Genomic DNA, 14182 nt, shown 5'->3' with positions numbered 1-14182 from the left:
AGTTGGCTGAAGAGAGTACCCAATGGACAATTTCAATGCATAAAAATAAATTGCACAAATTAATTGATATATAAAAAGCAATTACACCCTTTAAAATAATATTTTTTAGATTACAGATATAAAGAAGATATTTTAGACAAAGCCCTTCATAATATTGATGCCATCAAGAGAGATGACCATCTTGAAAAGAATATAATAAAACAAAAAAAGTTTTTTTTCATGTCATTTGCTACATACTTTAACAGAGATTTTTAATGTTGGAATCTATTTTAAAGAATAAGCTCCCTGAAAAACTTGTAGTGATATATAAAAATAAAACCAAATCAAAATAACTTTTTAGTTAAAATGTATTCTTCCCTCTAAAATGAATAGATGGTAGGATAAACACAAAATGTTTTTTCCCTTGTTGTCTGTTCTTTGCTTGCAAAAAATTGTTACAAAAAAGAAGGTAACAAAATTTATAGATTTATTTCTTTTGTAACAAAGGAGTATAGAATTATTTATTTAGCTTGCAACAGTAGCAATGTTGTTTACTTGATACAATGCAAATGCGATAAACAATATGTTGGAAGAAGGAACCATCCTTTTAAAATATGTATGGGTGAACACCTATGAAAATTCATAAAGGGGTTGAAAATCAATTTATGGCATTACACTTTAAAACTATTTAAAATTGGTCAGTAAATGATATAGTGAGCTGCAAAGTAATAGAACAAGTTTAAAAATTTGGAGAAAGGGAGATTTTAATGCAGTTTTAGCTCATGCTGAAATAAAAATAGATTTATGAGTTAAAAACCGAACAGTCATGTGGATTAAATGGTGATTTCAAAATGAAGTGGTTTCTTTAACCCTGGTCTTTTATTTTACTTTATTTTTTTGTACTGTATATTGTTCTAATGGAAGATCAATATCTGTGTTTGTATTAGTTATAAATCCTTGCCTCTATTTTTATTACTTCTTTTATACTGACTCTTGACTGTTTTTTGCAGGATCATTTTGTAATATGTTCCAGATATAGGAATTAGCATATATATATATATATATATATATATATATATATCCTTATATTACACATTGGAATCCTATTTTAATCATATGTCTCTTTTTTAGTATAATGTGTCCTGGGAGTATGGATTATGTATAAGCATGAGTAACTAACAGATATATGGGTGGTATACATTGATTATCCTGACCTAATTAAGATATGCTTTTACAAAGACCAGCTGAAGATGGAAATGCAATGGAAGCCAGCTTATTGAGTCAGTGAAAAGATTCTATATAGTGTCCCTGTCACAATATGTAATAGTGAAATTATAAGCAGATAATGTGGTATACACTTGGGAGATTAGGAGAGAGCCAAGAGAGCTTTATGTTTGGGAAAAAAATTGCAAATTCCTGTTACTGAGGCAGAAGACATTCAGGTGCTGTACCTGCTGAAGAATACAAACTGGAAAAGACAACAACCAGCAGCACATTTAGACCCTCACTGGATTTTTTCTCCTGTCTCCCAGTTAATCACAGGATTATAAACCTTAAAACAAGGATGGTTTAGTATGAGTGGAACCATGGGACAATAAACCAGAAAGAACACTAATATTTAAATATGCAAAGAATCTATGGCCACCAGAACAGAAGTAGTTTGGGATTTGATATTAATATTCAAGAGTCAGATAACATTGATGCCTGTATATGGTAATTGCTGGTGTTTATTCAAGACAGGGAATGCCAAGACACTGTGTAAATATAATGTCCAAAAAATTCCCTGCAGCTCCACTGTCCAAGAAAGCAGATACATTGTCTATTTGTTTGTTAAAAGAAATCAGGGCTGGAAGTAACACAGAATTTTAGGAAGATATTAGTTTAAGCCCTATATGAACTCCTTCCTCATCCATTAGGCCCTGTATTTTCCCAACTTACAAGGACAGTCAAGAGTAAGATGACCTTTGCCCCATAGTATAGACATAGACCTAAAGTCTGTCTTGTAATTTTTTCCTCGGCAGTGAGACTGAGTGCCCGAAGTTGCATAGTCTTAGGTGTTTCTTCCATGGCAGATGTAAAGGCAACATGTGGGGCAAGTGGAAACAATTCATTCTCCATCTTTCTTTATTTTATGCACCATCTATTTATATGGCTAGCTGTATAAGTTTTTCAAGCAATTCCTGAACTGGGTACTGGATCAGTGATTCAATTTGTTCAGAGAAAACCAACTGAAATTGGCTATGGAGAGCCAGATCATTTCAGTGGACTGTTATATCTGTACTTGGCTGGATGAGTCTAGACTGAATCATTGGAATGGTTGCTGACTTGGTCCCCTGATGAAGTCATCTAGGACATTGGCCTGGTTGACTGTTTGGTTTGCCAGCAGTTTTAGTCAGAGCTAGATCTTGGGCCTGTGTGGGTTGTTCTGTTCTGTCTGAGTCTCCCACAGAATTTCATATCTTGCCTGGTCCTTGGTTCTAGCTGTTTGCAAGCTGCCTAGGAAGGATTCTTGGTTTCTTCATCTGCTCAGTATCCTGGATACATGCTATTACATATTATTGCTAGCAGATGTACTATTCATATACTACTATGTTCAGAAATGTTGTATCCTGCAGTTTGTTGTGTATCAAAGAATATAACTGAGTATTGCAATTTCCCCCATGTTTATTGAATTATCTTTCTGGAATTGTTACTATTGCTTACAATTGTATATAATGTAGAAATATTTTGAGATTCATGGGGAAGATTCATGGGGAGAGCTGGCAATGTTTAGCTTAGTGTCAAGTAGCCATATGCGGGAGGGAAATGTGGTGATGTAATATTTTGCATCAGTAGAAGGCCATCTGAGAAGGGTAACTGCTGGTGTTTCTTTGTAAGGAGAATCTTACAAAGTGGAGTCCTTCATGGTATCCTACTGCTGCCTGTGAATTGTGTGTCAGAGACCAGAGGCTGTCTTGTTGGTTTGGTGAGTAAGGTTATTTGGTCTGTAAAAGTTGGTTTATTTGCACAAGTGGAAATTTGTTCTGGGTGCAAATGCAAAAAGTTTATTTGTAAAGCAAAAAATGTGAATACACAGGGGAATATTTACTAACAGTTTAGATTTAGAAGTAGAGATGTTGCCTGTGAAGGAGCTCCAATATTGACATCATCTCAGTGCCATTAGATAGGTACATAAGGGCCAGAAGATTTAGATTTGAAATAGTTCAAAACTAACTCATATACGGTAATAGGAGCTAGCAATCTAATTAAAAAGACAGGAAATAGCACCTAGCAGGGTCTCTTGTTTTAGGCCATATGGATGTGTGGGGGTTTGAGCTGGTGAAATGCGTGCTGGATAAAGGTTTATAACTTGAAACAATCCCAAAATATGGTTTCTTCTTTGCCACTGCTATCCAAGACACACACACCAGGCTTCCTGAGATCTGGATACACCAAACTTGCTTTATAAGGTCTGTACTATTGTCTGCATGTACTTTTGTACTAACCATCTAACACACTTTTCTTTTCACACACTTTCTGTTACTTATAACACATTATTTTCTTTATACACACTCTCTCTCTCTCTCTCTGTGCAAGATAACTCTTTCTCTGCCTTCATAATACTATTTGCCTGTACTTTAAATATATCTGCAATCTGCCTACATAATTATCTGAAATCATCTCTTTCTTTCCCAAATAATTTTTTCCAAATATATCATGGTGTGGGTTGGAAAGTACATTCTGGACCTGATTCAGCAAGGAAAGCAGCCGCAAATTTTCATGCATTGGTCGTCTGTGTATGCATTGCAGTGCATGTGCAGAAACCAGGCCACTGCGATTGGGTAGTGATCACAGGGAGCACGCATTCTCAGCACACATTGATTGACAGGAAGTGACAATTTGGGAGTAGTGACAGGGTGATCAGTGAAACGCAGGCATACCAGTGCATTTGAATGCCATTACAAGGGCATGAATAATTAAGATCCTGCAATGGAATATTCAGCCAGAGCTCTAGATGTAACCTGGAAGTTTAGCAGATTGTGAGTGAGGTCTAGTCAACCACTATTGTTCATTTGGGTCAAATGGTTCTTGATGTTACTGATATTTTCACTGTCTAGTGAGGTATTGCAGATGTGAGTGGGCGGCATTATGCATTGCTGGACGTCAGCTTATCGTACTGCATCAGCATCGTGGTTTCATTCATTAGCATATTTTTGTGGTGGCCGGGTGTATGTGCAAACTTGTGATCCATGCTGAATCAGGCCCTGTGTCAGATTGTAAGCAGCTCCAAAGGGTGGTTTACTTTGTTTGTTATCATTTAGAGTCTACCTATAATCAAAGACATTTGAACTAAAAAAAGTGTACAGAATGTAAATTGAATTATTAAGGACAATATCAAACATAGTCATGGCCTTTTCAAATGGTTGCCTTTTAAAAAACACTTTTGGAATATTAAAGTGGATACTAGTTGTTTAAGAAATAGTTTTTATTTATCTGTTATAGCTAGTTTGAACTCAAGACTAGTATTCTCATTTTTAGTAGTATTTCCTTGCCTGGAACCTGGCAAAAAAATTAATATGGAATTCATTGCATTTTTTAATGTTTTGTATTGTGAAATATAAATGTTGATTGATAAAACATTTAGGTGGAAATGTAATACCCTGAGAGGTGCAGGCATCGGCGAGTCTGCACATTTTTTTTTTATAAGTGGCAAAAATATAAAATTCAAAACCATGTTTGTTTTCTCTTGGCACTTAAAAAAACAGGCAGACTCACAGGAATCACACTTGATACCAGAATCTTGTAAATGTTATGATCACTTGAATAATCCCTCTAGAGTCACAACTGGTGGTGTCTTCAAGCCAATGACTGCCCCAGATTGTTAACTTAGAAATGAACATGCTCACCGGTACTTAAGGGGCTTATCCATTAGCAGATAAAATGAACGCTTGAACTCCCGCAGACGATATATTGCATCTATCATCTTAATAACATGTTGGTACATTATCGCATATAGCTGTACGAAATTAACAATATCATGAAGTTTAAATGCGGTAAACGAATGACGTAAGATAATTTTAACTACAAAGGTCCAAATTTCCACACCCTGAATGATGTCATGCAATATTCATCAATCGTCATTTGCAATCTCGTTTGTAAAATCTGTGATATACATGACAGATATCATTCACCGCAGCCATCAGAATTTTAAAGGGATATATTTTGTCTTTCATCGCTCAGAAAGACATCTGCTAATGGATAGGCCCCTTTAGATTGAAAACTGGACTTATGCTCGGGACAGTAGTGGATTACACGGTAGATCAAAAGATCACTATCAGTATATCAGTATATGCAACTAGTGACTGGAGGTCGGTACTGATGAGAACCAGGAGATGCTAACCAATGTTTGTAATAATGAATAAGTAAATTTGAGTGGTTAGACCACAGACAGGGACTTGGCTCTAAGGTGAATTGACACAATAAGGCTAAGAACTGAGGACACTGTATATGGGCTGATTATGTGGCAATGCCAAAGTCAAAGGACACAGCTTCCAGATAGTATGGAGTAGCAAGGCTGCAGCAGAGATCACAGTAATCAGATGATGATGGAGTGACAAGGTCACGGACAGGAGCCGAAGCACTGTGGTAAAAGTGGAGCAGAAAGGCCAAGGGCAGAATTTGCTGATAACACAAAAACCTGTCAAAGTCCACAGGGTCTAATAGAATTGAGGACCTCATTCAGACCCTCTCTCAAGTGCTTCAGTGCTTGCAAGATGGTCGATGGTGATCCCTGCACATGTGTAGCAGCCGCACTGCACGTGTGCAAGACCTGGAGAGAGAGAGAATTTCTCTTGCTCCTGGTCTCACTACAAAAGGGGTGGCTGTCGATGGTGATTGAGAGCTTGCCCCATTTTGTAGGTGTGTTGGGGGGGTGGTTTCACAAATGGAGGTGTTCCCTTGCGAATGGCTGCCATTTGTGGTCTGCCCCACTGACATCACTGGTGTTAAAGCCGGAAGCTCTCTGGGGCTTGTGGTAGAGGAGACCCTACCACAAGGGTCTCCTCGCAAGCCCTGATGGTTGCAATGGTATCGACCATCGCGACCATCATGCTGGCTGCTCATAAAGCTGTGGGTGTTAACCCACAACCTAGCGAATGGCTGGGAGGCCAGTTCAAAAAATAGAAGCAGCCGCCCTCATTCAGAGCGAGCGCTCACATTTTGCAAGCAGCTCTGAATAAGGTCCTCAGACTGGTAGAGATTTTTCAGGAGTATGGACAATTACAAGAGTCTAACACCCGATATAAACCCTACTGGGCAAGGCAGAGCAGACCTGGCATTTCTCTAAATGAGAGCTCCACCAATCAGTGTGAAGACAATCAAATTCCAAAATAGCAAGCAGCTGCAGCATTGTGCAGCTATCTGGCAATCCCAGCAGTACCCACGGCGGCTCTGCATCTTTGTCTCCCAGCATCTTCAAGTACCATCCCAGCTCAGTTCCCATGACCAGTGAGAGTGTCAGACCCTGTGGCCAGAACACATCCGGATTGCCCAGCAACTGGCTGGACCTGAGAAGGTAATAATCTGTGGCGTTGGCTTGTTACAGCAGACTTTTACATTTATCCCTTGTAGTCATATTGGAATACATATAACAATCCTTTCATTCTTTTTGGTAATCCTAAATGGGCTTAGCGATCCTCTGCATGATTCACTATAAGTGAGTTCTGTGATCCCTTAACATTCATACAAATAATTAACTTGATTGGATCAATATTTCTAAATAAGATTTGATGTCACTTACCTGTGTATAACCAAATACATTCAATGTGTCTGCCATTACAATGGTGGTGTGAGAGTTGAGATCTCCAATAAAACCGGCTACTGTGCTTTGCTCTATACACATGTAATTGGGAATACATTTTTTATGTCCAGACAATATACGTAAAACATCTTCCACAGCTTTATTCTCAGTTCCACAAGAATCATACAGATGATAACCCACAGTCATATTGGGCAGGATGTCTGGGTTCCTGTTAATCTGATCAATTGCTAAGATAAAAGCTCTCAGATGTTTGTATTCTCTATGGAGTATACTGTTAAAAAAATAATACATTGTGTACAATTATTATTATTATTATTATTATTATTATTATTATTATTATTATTATTATTATTATTATTGTTTTTTAAACTGTTTTTCACAATATGCAATATGTTTATCTCAAATTAAAAGTACATAATAAACTTACAATACTGCTTAAAATGCACTTTTATACATAAAACCCATACTGTAAAGAAATAATCTGTGCCCAGACCTGAAAACCGGACAATATTATTCCTCTCTCACATTCTTGTGACACAGTCAATTATGTCAGAAAGACTTCTCTCTAGATCATCACAAGCAAATGGATAAATATACCTCTCAGGCATATACTTATATTGTCTATCAGCCATTTGTCTGTTTTGGGCACTGACTTTTTTAGGGTACTTCCAGTTGCATATATATCTCAATATAATGTGCTGTATGTGACCTTTCCCATCACAGCTTCAAATGTGCAGAGGTTGTATAGTCTGCCTGTGTTTGGAAATGGCTTCCCCTGGTACTCCAGTTTCCTCCCATAATGGCAGGATAATTGGCTCCCAACAGAAATATAACCCATGTGTTTGTGTATACATGTGTTATGGAATGTAGACTGTAAGTTCCACTGGGGCAGGAACTGATGTGAATGGCCAAATATACTATGTAAAGTACTGTGGAATATGTGTGTGCTATATAAATAACTGTAAATAAATAAACAAAATAAATTAAGAGTGCACTATGATGTATGAATAAACATTATTTAAGTGGAATTTTGGAGGCAGCACCAAGGAGATGCATGCATCCCAGGAACAGTTAAGTCCCCAGATATGAGGACACAAGACCTGATTCAGACCCCCTCGCTAGGCAGCATTAATTTGTAGCTTGGCAATTTTCACATTCTGTGTATGCGCCTAAGTGCATGTGGGCCATCCAGTCACTATGATCAGGAAACGTGCACTTGTAGTACACAGACTGAGCGCTACTTTGGATGTCAGTAAGTTCCTTGCATGGAGGTGGTCCCAGGGATCTGGAGCTCTGGTGGTGTTCCTTCTGGCTATGGGCACTGGATGTGGCCACTGTGGCTCCTGTTTATCTAGGTGAGTTGTTTTTAGGTTCTTGGTGTTATGGAGGTCTTGGTGGACATGGGGTACTGAAAAGCATCCCTGCCAACCCTTGACACTGGGTATCCCCATGTTGGTACCAGTCAGCTGATTGCTAAGTGACCAATTCTATCTAGGCCAGTGTCCACCCGACTGCACCAGCTAATCACTGCTGACCACAGGGTATATATTCCTGGTCCTGACATCATTAGGCAGTCTGAGCTTTGTTGCTGATACTTCTCCTTGGCTCCAGCTCCCATGCTAGTTTTCTTTGATGCTTGTAAGAAATCCACTTCAGCTCCAGTTGCTAAGTCCAGTCCCACTCCGGCTTCAGTTGATAAGTTTGGTCCAACTCTGGCTCCAGTTGCTAAGTCCAGTCCCACTCCTGCTCCAGTTGCCAACTAAGGTCCCAAATTTAGCTCCAGTTGCTTAGTCAGGTCCCACTCTGGCTCCATTTGCTAACTTTAGTTCCAATCAAATTCCATTCTGGATCCAGTTATGTATCATGTTCAACTTTATTCCATCTTTTTGTGACCTCTCAGTTTGCCTCCACTCCGAATCCAGTTATATTGCAAGTTCAAATTAATAAGCAGAAAAAAAGAAGAAAGTAGTCCATATAGTGGAATGCACTATTGTGTCATAAGATACTTGATATTAAAACATAACTTTTATTCAATATAATTTAAACACACAAATGACATAAAATCAGCGAAGTAAAATGACAGAAGAGTAGGAAAATATTAAAATAAAAGCTGTAGTATTTATGTGTCCCGACAAAGCAGTGAGAAACTGTATTAAATATATTTATTCACTTTAAGTGTCAATTAAAGCAGCATGTAGGGTAATCTAAATTGTAGGAAACTAAATAGCGATTCATATCGAAGACTGCTCCGCACAGATCCAATCCTCAATATTTAAGAAAACACGACCTGTTTTCTGTATCACATATTTTCCCATATACAGATCCAAATGTGAGAGTACAGATGATTATAAATAAAGTCACTGTATATCTCTGAATAACTATCAATCATTCATTCATTGACTAGTTAATTATCATCTGCACTCACATCTACTCTGCTATTGATCTGCTCTAAGCCGCTACTATATCAACCAGTGTATCATTGTATATAGTATATTTAGACACAGTGTAAATTACTGACTGTGCACAAGATACATATGTAGCTATGGTCCGCTGCTGGCCGCTGCTATTAACGGCTAATGTCTGCCTCAATGTTGGCAATCACCGCATGCAGCTCTCTCGCCGCAATCAGACCTTATAACCAAAGTGTGCTATCAGCCGTTGCTATTGCCGGCTATTCTCTGCCTGCTTGCAGTCACCCTATGCAGCGCTAGTGCCGCGATCCAACCCCGTATATACAGGAGGTTAATAGCGGCTAATATAGTCACAGTTTAGGACACATTATATCAGTATTATCTCAATTTAAACGGGCACATGTATATTACTACAGCCTAACGCCGACGCTCATTTCGCTGTAGCTTTTTCAAATAGGCAAATTGCCTATTTGAAAAAGCTACAGCGAAACGAGCGTCGGCGTTAGGCTGTAGTAATATACATGTGCCCGTTTAAATTGAGATAATACTGATATAATGTGTCCAAAACTGTGACTATATTAGCCGCTATTAACCTCCTGTATATATGGGGTTGGATCGCGGCACTAGCGCTGCATAGGGTGACTGCCAGCAGGCAGAGAATAGCCGGCAATAGCAATGGCTGATAGCACACTTTGGCTATGAGGTCTGATTGCGGCGAGAGAGCTGCATGCGGTGATTGCCAACATTGAGGCAGACATTAGCCATTAATAGCAGCGGCCAGCAGCGGACCATAGCTACATATGTATCTTGTGCATAGTCAGTAATTTACACTGTGTCTAAATATACTATATACAATGATACACTGGTTGATATAGTAGCGGCTTAGAGTAGATCAATAGCAGAGTAGATGTGAGTGCAGATGATAATTAACTAATCAATGAATGAATGATTGATAGTTATTCAGAGATATACAGTGACTTTATTTATAATCATCTGTACTCTCACATTTGGATCTGTATATAGGAAAATATGTGATACAGAAAACAGGACGTGTTTTCTTAAATATTGAGGATTGGTTCTGTGCAGAGCAGTCTTCTATATGAATCGCTATTTAGTTTCCTACAATTCAGATTACCCTACATGCTGCTTTAATTGACACTTAAAGTGAATAAATATATTTAATACAGTTTCTCACTGCTTTGTCGGGACACATAAATACTACAGCTTTTATTTTAATATTTTCCTACTATTCTGTCATTTTACTTCGCTGATTTTATGTCATTTGTGTGTTTAAATTATATTGAATAAAAGTTATGTTTTAATATCAAGTATCTTTTGACACAATAGTGCATTCCACTATATGGACTACTTTCTTCTTTTTTTCTGCTTATTAGATTTTTTGTCCAGGGATAGCACCCCTTTATATCATTTAGAATATCTATTGCAATTATACTAGGGACGGTTGTGTTATATTGATTAAGTATTTCTTTGGTGCGACCTATTAAGTTAAGTTCAAATTAATGCAAGCTTTGTTGTGAACTAGCTCCACTCCAGATCTCATTTATATTTTGAGTCCAATTCCTTTTCAGCTCCATTGTATGTTTGTAATTCAATCCTAGGCTGGGTCCACAGGTTATTTAGTGCTGAATGCATTAGTTTTCCTATACTGTACTACTGCCTACTATTTTTAATCTTTACATATATGAGCAAGAGTTATATAATACCTTATTTATTAAAGACCACCCAAGCTTCCCTCAATCTTCTATGCAGCTATTTTTTGGGAAAACCAGTGTCCACAGCCTTGACAGTATAATAGTTAGAATTATTTTTTATTAACTGATTTTGGTCATGAAGTCCATGAAGATGTTTATTAAAAAGAAGATGTGAAGAAGAAAAATTATGCAAATTTTATGCTTATGACAACCTAACTGGAGATCTTGTCTAACATTAGGAATCCCTTACTATAATTGTTATTCCCAGTGTTAGACTGTGCTGAGTAGGTTTACATGTAACATTAAAGCACCCAGATTTAATGATCCTATACCCTTTAAAAATATAATAATAAAGTGTTGAAAAGTTATAGCCTGTTTTCACAAATCACAAAGGCAATTAAATATGATAGACACAATTCCAGTGATTTGCAGTTTCTGTTCCACAGATCAAAGTGATTTTTGTTTGAATTCTTCATAAACTTATTGTCTTCAACTTTGGCAAAAATGTGAAGTAAAAGAACATTAAGGTGTCATAAAATTAACAAAACATAGTGAAGAAAGCTGGCAGTGAAACATTGAAAAAATATGTATTTGCTCCAGTGGCGATTAGTGCTGCAGGAACATTTTCATAGATAGTGGATATAATTGGTGTCTCATATTTTAGGATTGGATTGCCATATGCAGTATTTGGTTGATGGAGCTGCTTTGTGTAGGGCTAGAGAATTACACTTTTGTAGAAAGAGTCAGTCTTATCATGGCATGACAGGATAGCTATAGGAAAGAGTAGTTTTAGTAGAGATACAAAATGAATACAGTCATAAACATTAAATTGTGTCTGCAAGCATTTGTGTGGAATTAGAATAAAGGAATTAGGTAATGTGAAGCTGTAGTGAAGCAAATATTTGTTAGGTAGCAGAAATGCTGAACTGTCGTAGGTAGAGATTGAACAAAATAAGGAGAAGATGAGATCAATTGAATGTACATCACAAAAAGCAGGAGGTTAGAGAAATGTTTCTGTGGCAGTGATGGTAAAACACTGGTGGTAAAGATAGTGAGATAGTGGTGGCAGATACAGTGAAATAGTGGTGGCAGAGATGGTGAGACAGTGGTGGCAGAGACAGTGAGACAGTGGTCGCAGTGATGGTAAGAGAGTGGTGGCAGACTCAGTGGTGGCAGCAACTGTGAGACATTTGTGGTAGAATTGGTGAGATATAGTGTAGACAATGTTGAGACAGCAGTGATAGAGATGGTAAAACAGTGGTGTCAGAGATAAGGAGATGATGAGATCAATTGAATGTCCATCACAATAAGCAGTAGGTTAAATAAATGTTCTGGTAGCAGTGATGGTAAAACACTGGTGGCAGATACTGTGAGACAGTGGTTTCAAAGATGGTGAGACAGTATTGGCAGTGAAAGAAAGACATTGATGGCAGAGATGGTGAGACAGTGGTGACAGATATGGTGTTACAGTGGTGGTAGTGATGGTGAGACAGTGGGGCCTTGACAGTGAGACAGTGGTGGCAGTGATTGTTGGACACATATTTCACCATAAATTAAATAATATATGGATGTAAAAAACACATTACACATTCCTACTAGGAGCCCAGAACTCAGTGACTTTAAATATTATTATTGTTAGAAGTCTCTTAAAATAGTTTATGTAAATCTTCCTAAAACCCATAAGTCCTTCACAACTCCTCTGGGTCATCCTATAATCTCTGGAATCAACTCTCTTACCTCCAATTTTATATTTCTATGATTACTATCTCCAACCCTGTGTTGAGACATCTGAGGGATACCACTAATTTTTTTCAGTGTATCCAATTAATTCTATTAAAGGACTCATTACTCTGGATGGCCAATCCCTATACACCATATTCCTTATTCTTTGGGTTTACAACAAATTTCTCACAGCTTCTCTGAGATGGGGACCTAAGACAGGGGCAAGTATCATTAATAATATCCTCTATTTCCTTGATTCTGTCTTACAACTTTTTTCTTTTTGTTGGACACTTTTTATCATCTGGTCATAGAAAAAGCCATGGGGACCAGGTTTGCACCAATCTGTGCCCACCTTTACATGGGAGAGTAAGGCACTCTCTTGTGAGTGGCAGGTTTGGGACATCCCTGGTCTTCTATGAACATTACTTTGATAATCTATTAAAATTATTTGGCATGTGTTCTGCATAACATTGTTTCTTCTCTCAATTCTAGTGCTTCACATTCACCGATGACTGGAAGCACATTGACATCCAGGATGTGACCTTTGAATCCATAGGCACCCTTATTCATATGCCCAATTATATCAAAGCTGTTAGCCCTGAATCATATCTACATTTCAATAGAACACATGATAAACTCTGGAAAGTCAATGTTTCAAAGACTAATTTCATAGGAATTGTTTACTTCAGGAGATATTCCATAAAGAACCAAATTTTGTGGTGGATGCATGTCAAAATAGGGGCTATCCTAAAGGTATCCATTAGAAAGCTTTAAAAATGTTAGTGCTTGTGATAAACCCCCTTTCCAAATGATAAACAAGTCATCAATAAAACAGACATAGAGGGGATAATTTAATGTAAAATAGTTGTGTTATATTTTTTGTGAGTTTAATCCCTATTGTGGTATGAGTACCTTTAAAATGGGAAGGCAGCTTGAAAGCCAGCTAATGTAGAGGAGAAAGAGGAGATGTTGCGAGCCATGGACTTTGAGAAATGAATCTTGAAGCTGGACAACTCCACAAACTTTGCAGATAGATGGGCAATGATAAAGTCAAGTGGGAAATGGTGGCTAACAACTGCAAATAAGGTGAGTTTATGCTCCACTGCACCCACATATATGCCTGAGATATTTGAATTGGTTCTTATAGATCATGGGAGAGCTTATATACAAAGTACAAAGACTAATAGAGATAATGGGCAGCACTTTTGGGTAGTAAATCAAAGTATGGAACATTTGTGATCCATGCTTACTAGGGTATCCAAGGTCCAAAGTGATTTTCACAGATCATAAAAATGGTATGCAATAGAAAGAAAGAAATGTTCCCAGGTGCACCTAATGGGAATAACTCTTGTAACTGGAAAAGTAATAATTCTCAAATTCACAAAATATTATACAAGATGATTTTAAATAAGTCCTGAGTCACCAATTTGTGTTTTTAAATGCTAAAAACCAATATGAATCAGTCATGGTTTTGTGTATCAGCACTTGATGCCGATATCAAATAATCACAGTTTAGTGTTTTTTTGTTTTGCAGATATTCATACAGTTACTAATTTGCA

The 14182-nt window shown here is 37.6% G+C and overlaps 1 protein-coding gene across 1 annotated transcript in view; it reads right to left on the bottom strand.

The window, feature by feature from the left end:
* Nucleotides 1-7410, bottom strand: part of LOC148479280 (extracellular calcium-sensing receptor-like) — a 28065-nt gene extending 20655 nt beyond the window's left edge. The window contains 3 exon segments of the mRNA XM_088454696.1: nt 4866-4975; nt 6758-7049; nt 7304-7410. Of these exon segments, the coding sequence (XP_088310822.1) occupies nt 4866-4975; nt 6758-7049; nt 7304-7410 (509 nt within the window).
* Nucleotides 7411-14182: the final 6772 nt, after the last annotated feature.

The sequence above is a fragment of the Taudactylus pleione genome, unplaced genomic scaffold (assembly GCF_031769625.1).
Source record: "Taudactylus pleione unplaced genomic scaffold, aTauple2 ptg000627l, whole genome shotgun sequence".
NCBI lineage: Eukaryota > Metazoa > Chordata > Amphibia > Anura > Myobatrachidae > Taudactylus > Taudactylus pleione.
The sequence above is the reverse complement of the archived record's forward strand: the minus strand, read 5'-3'. Positions and strand labels throughout refer to the sequence as shown.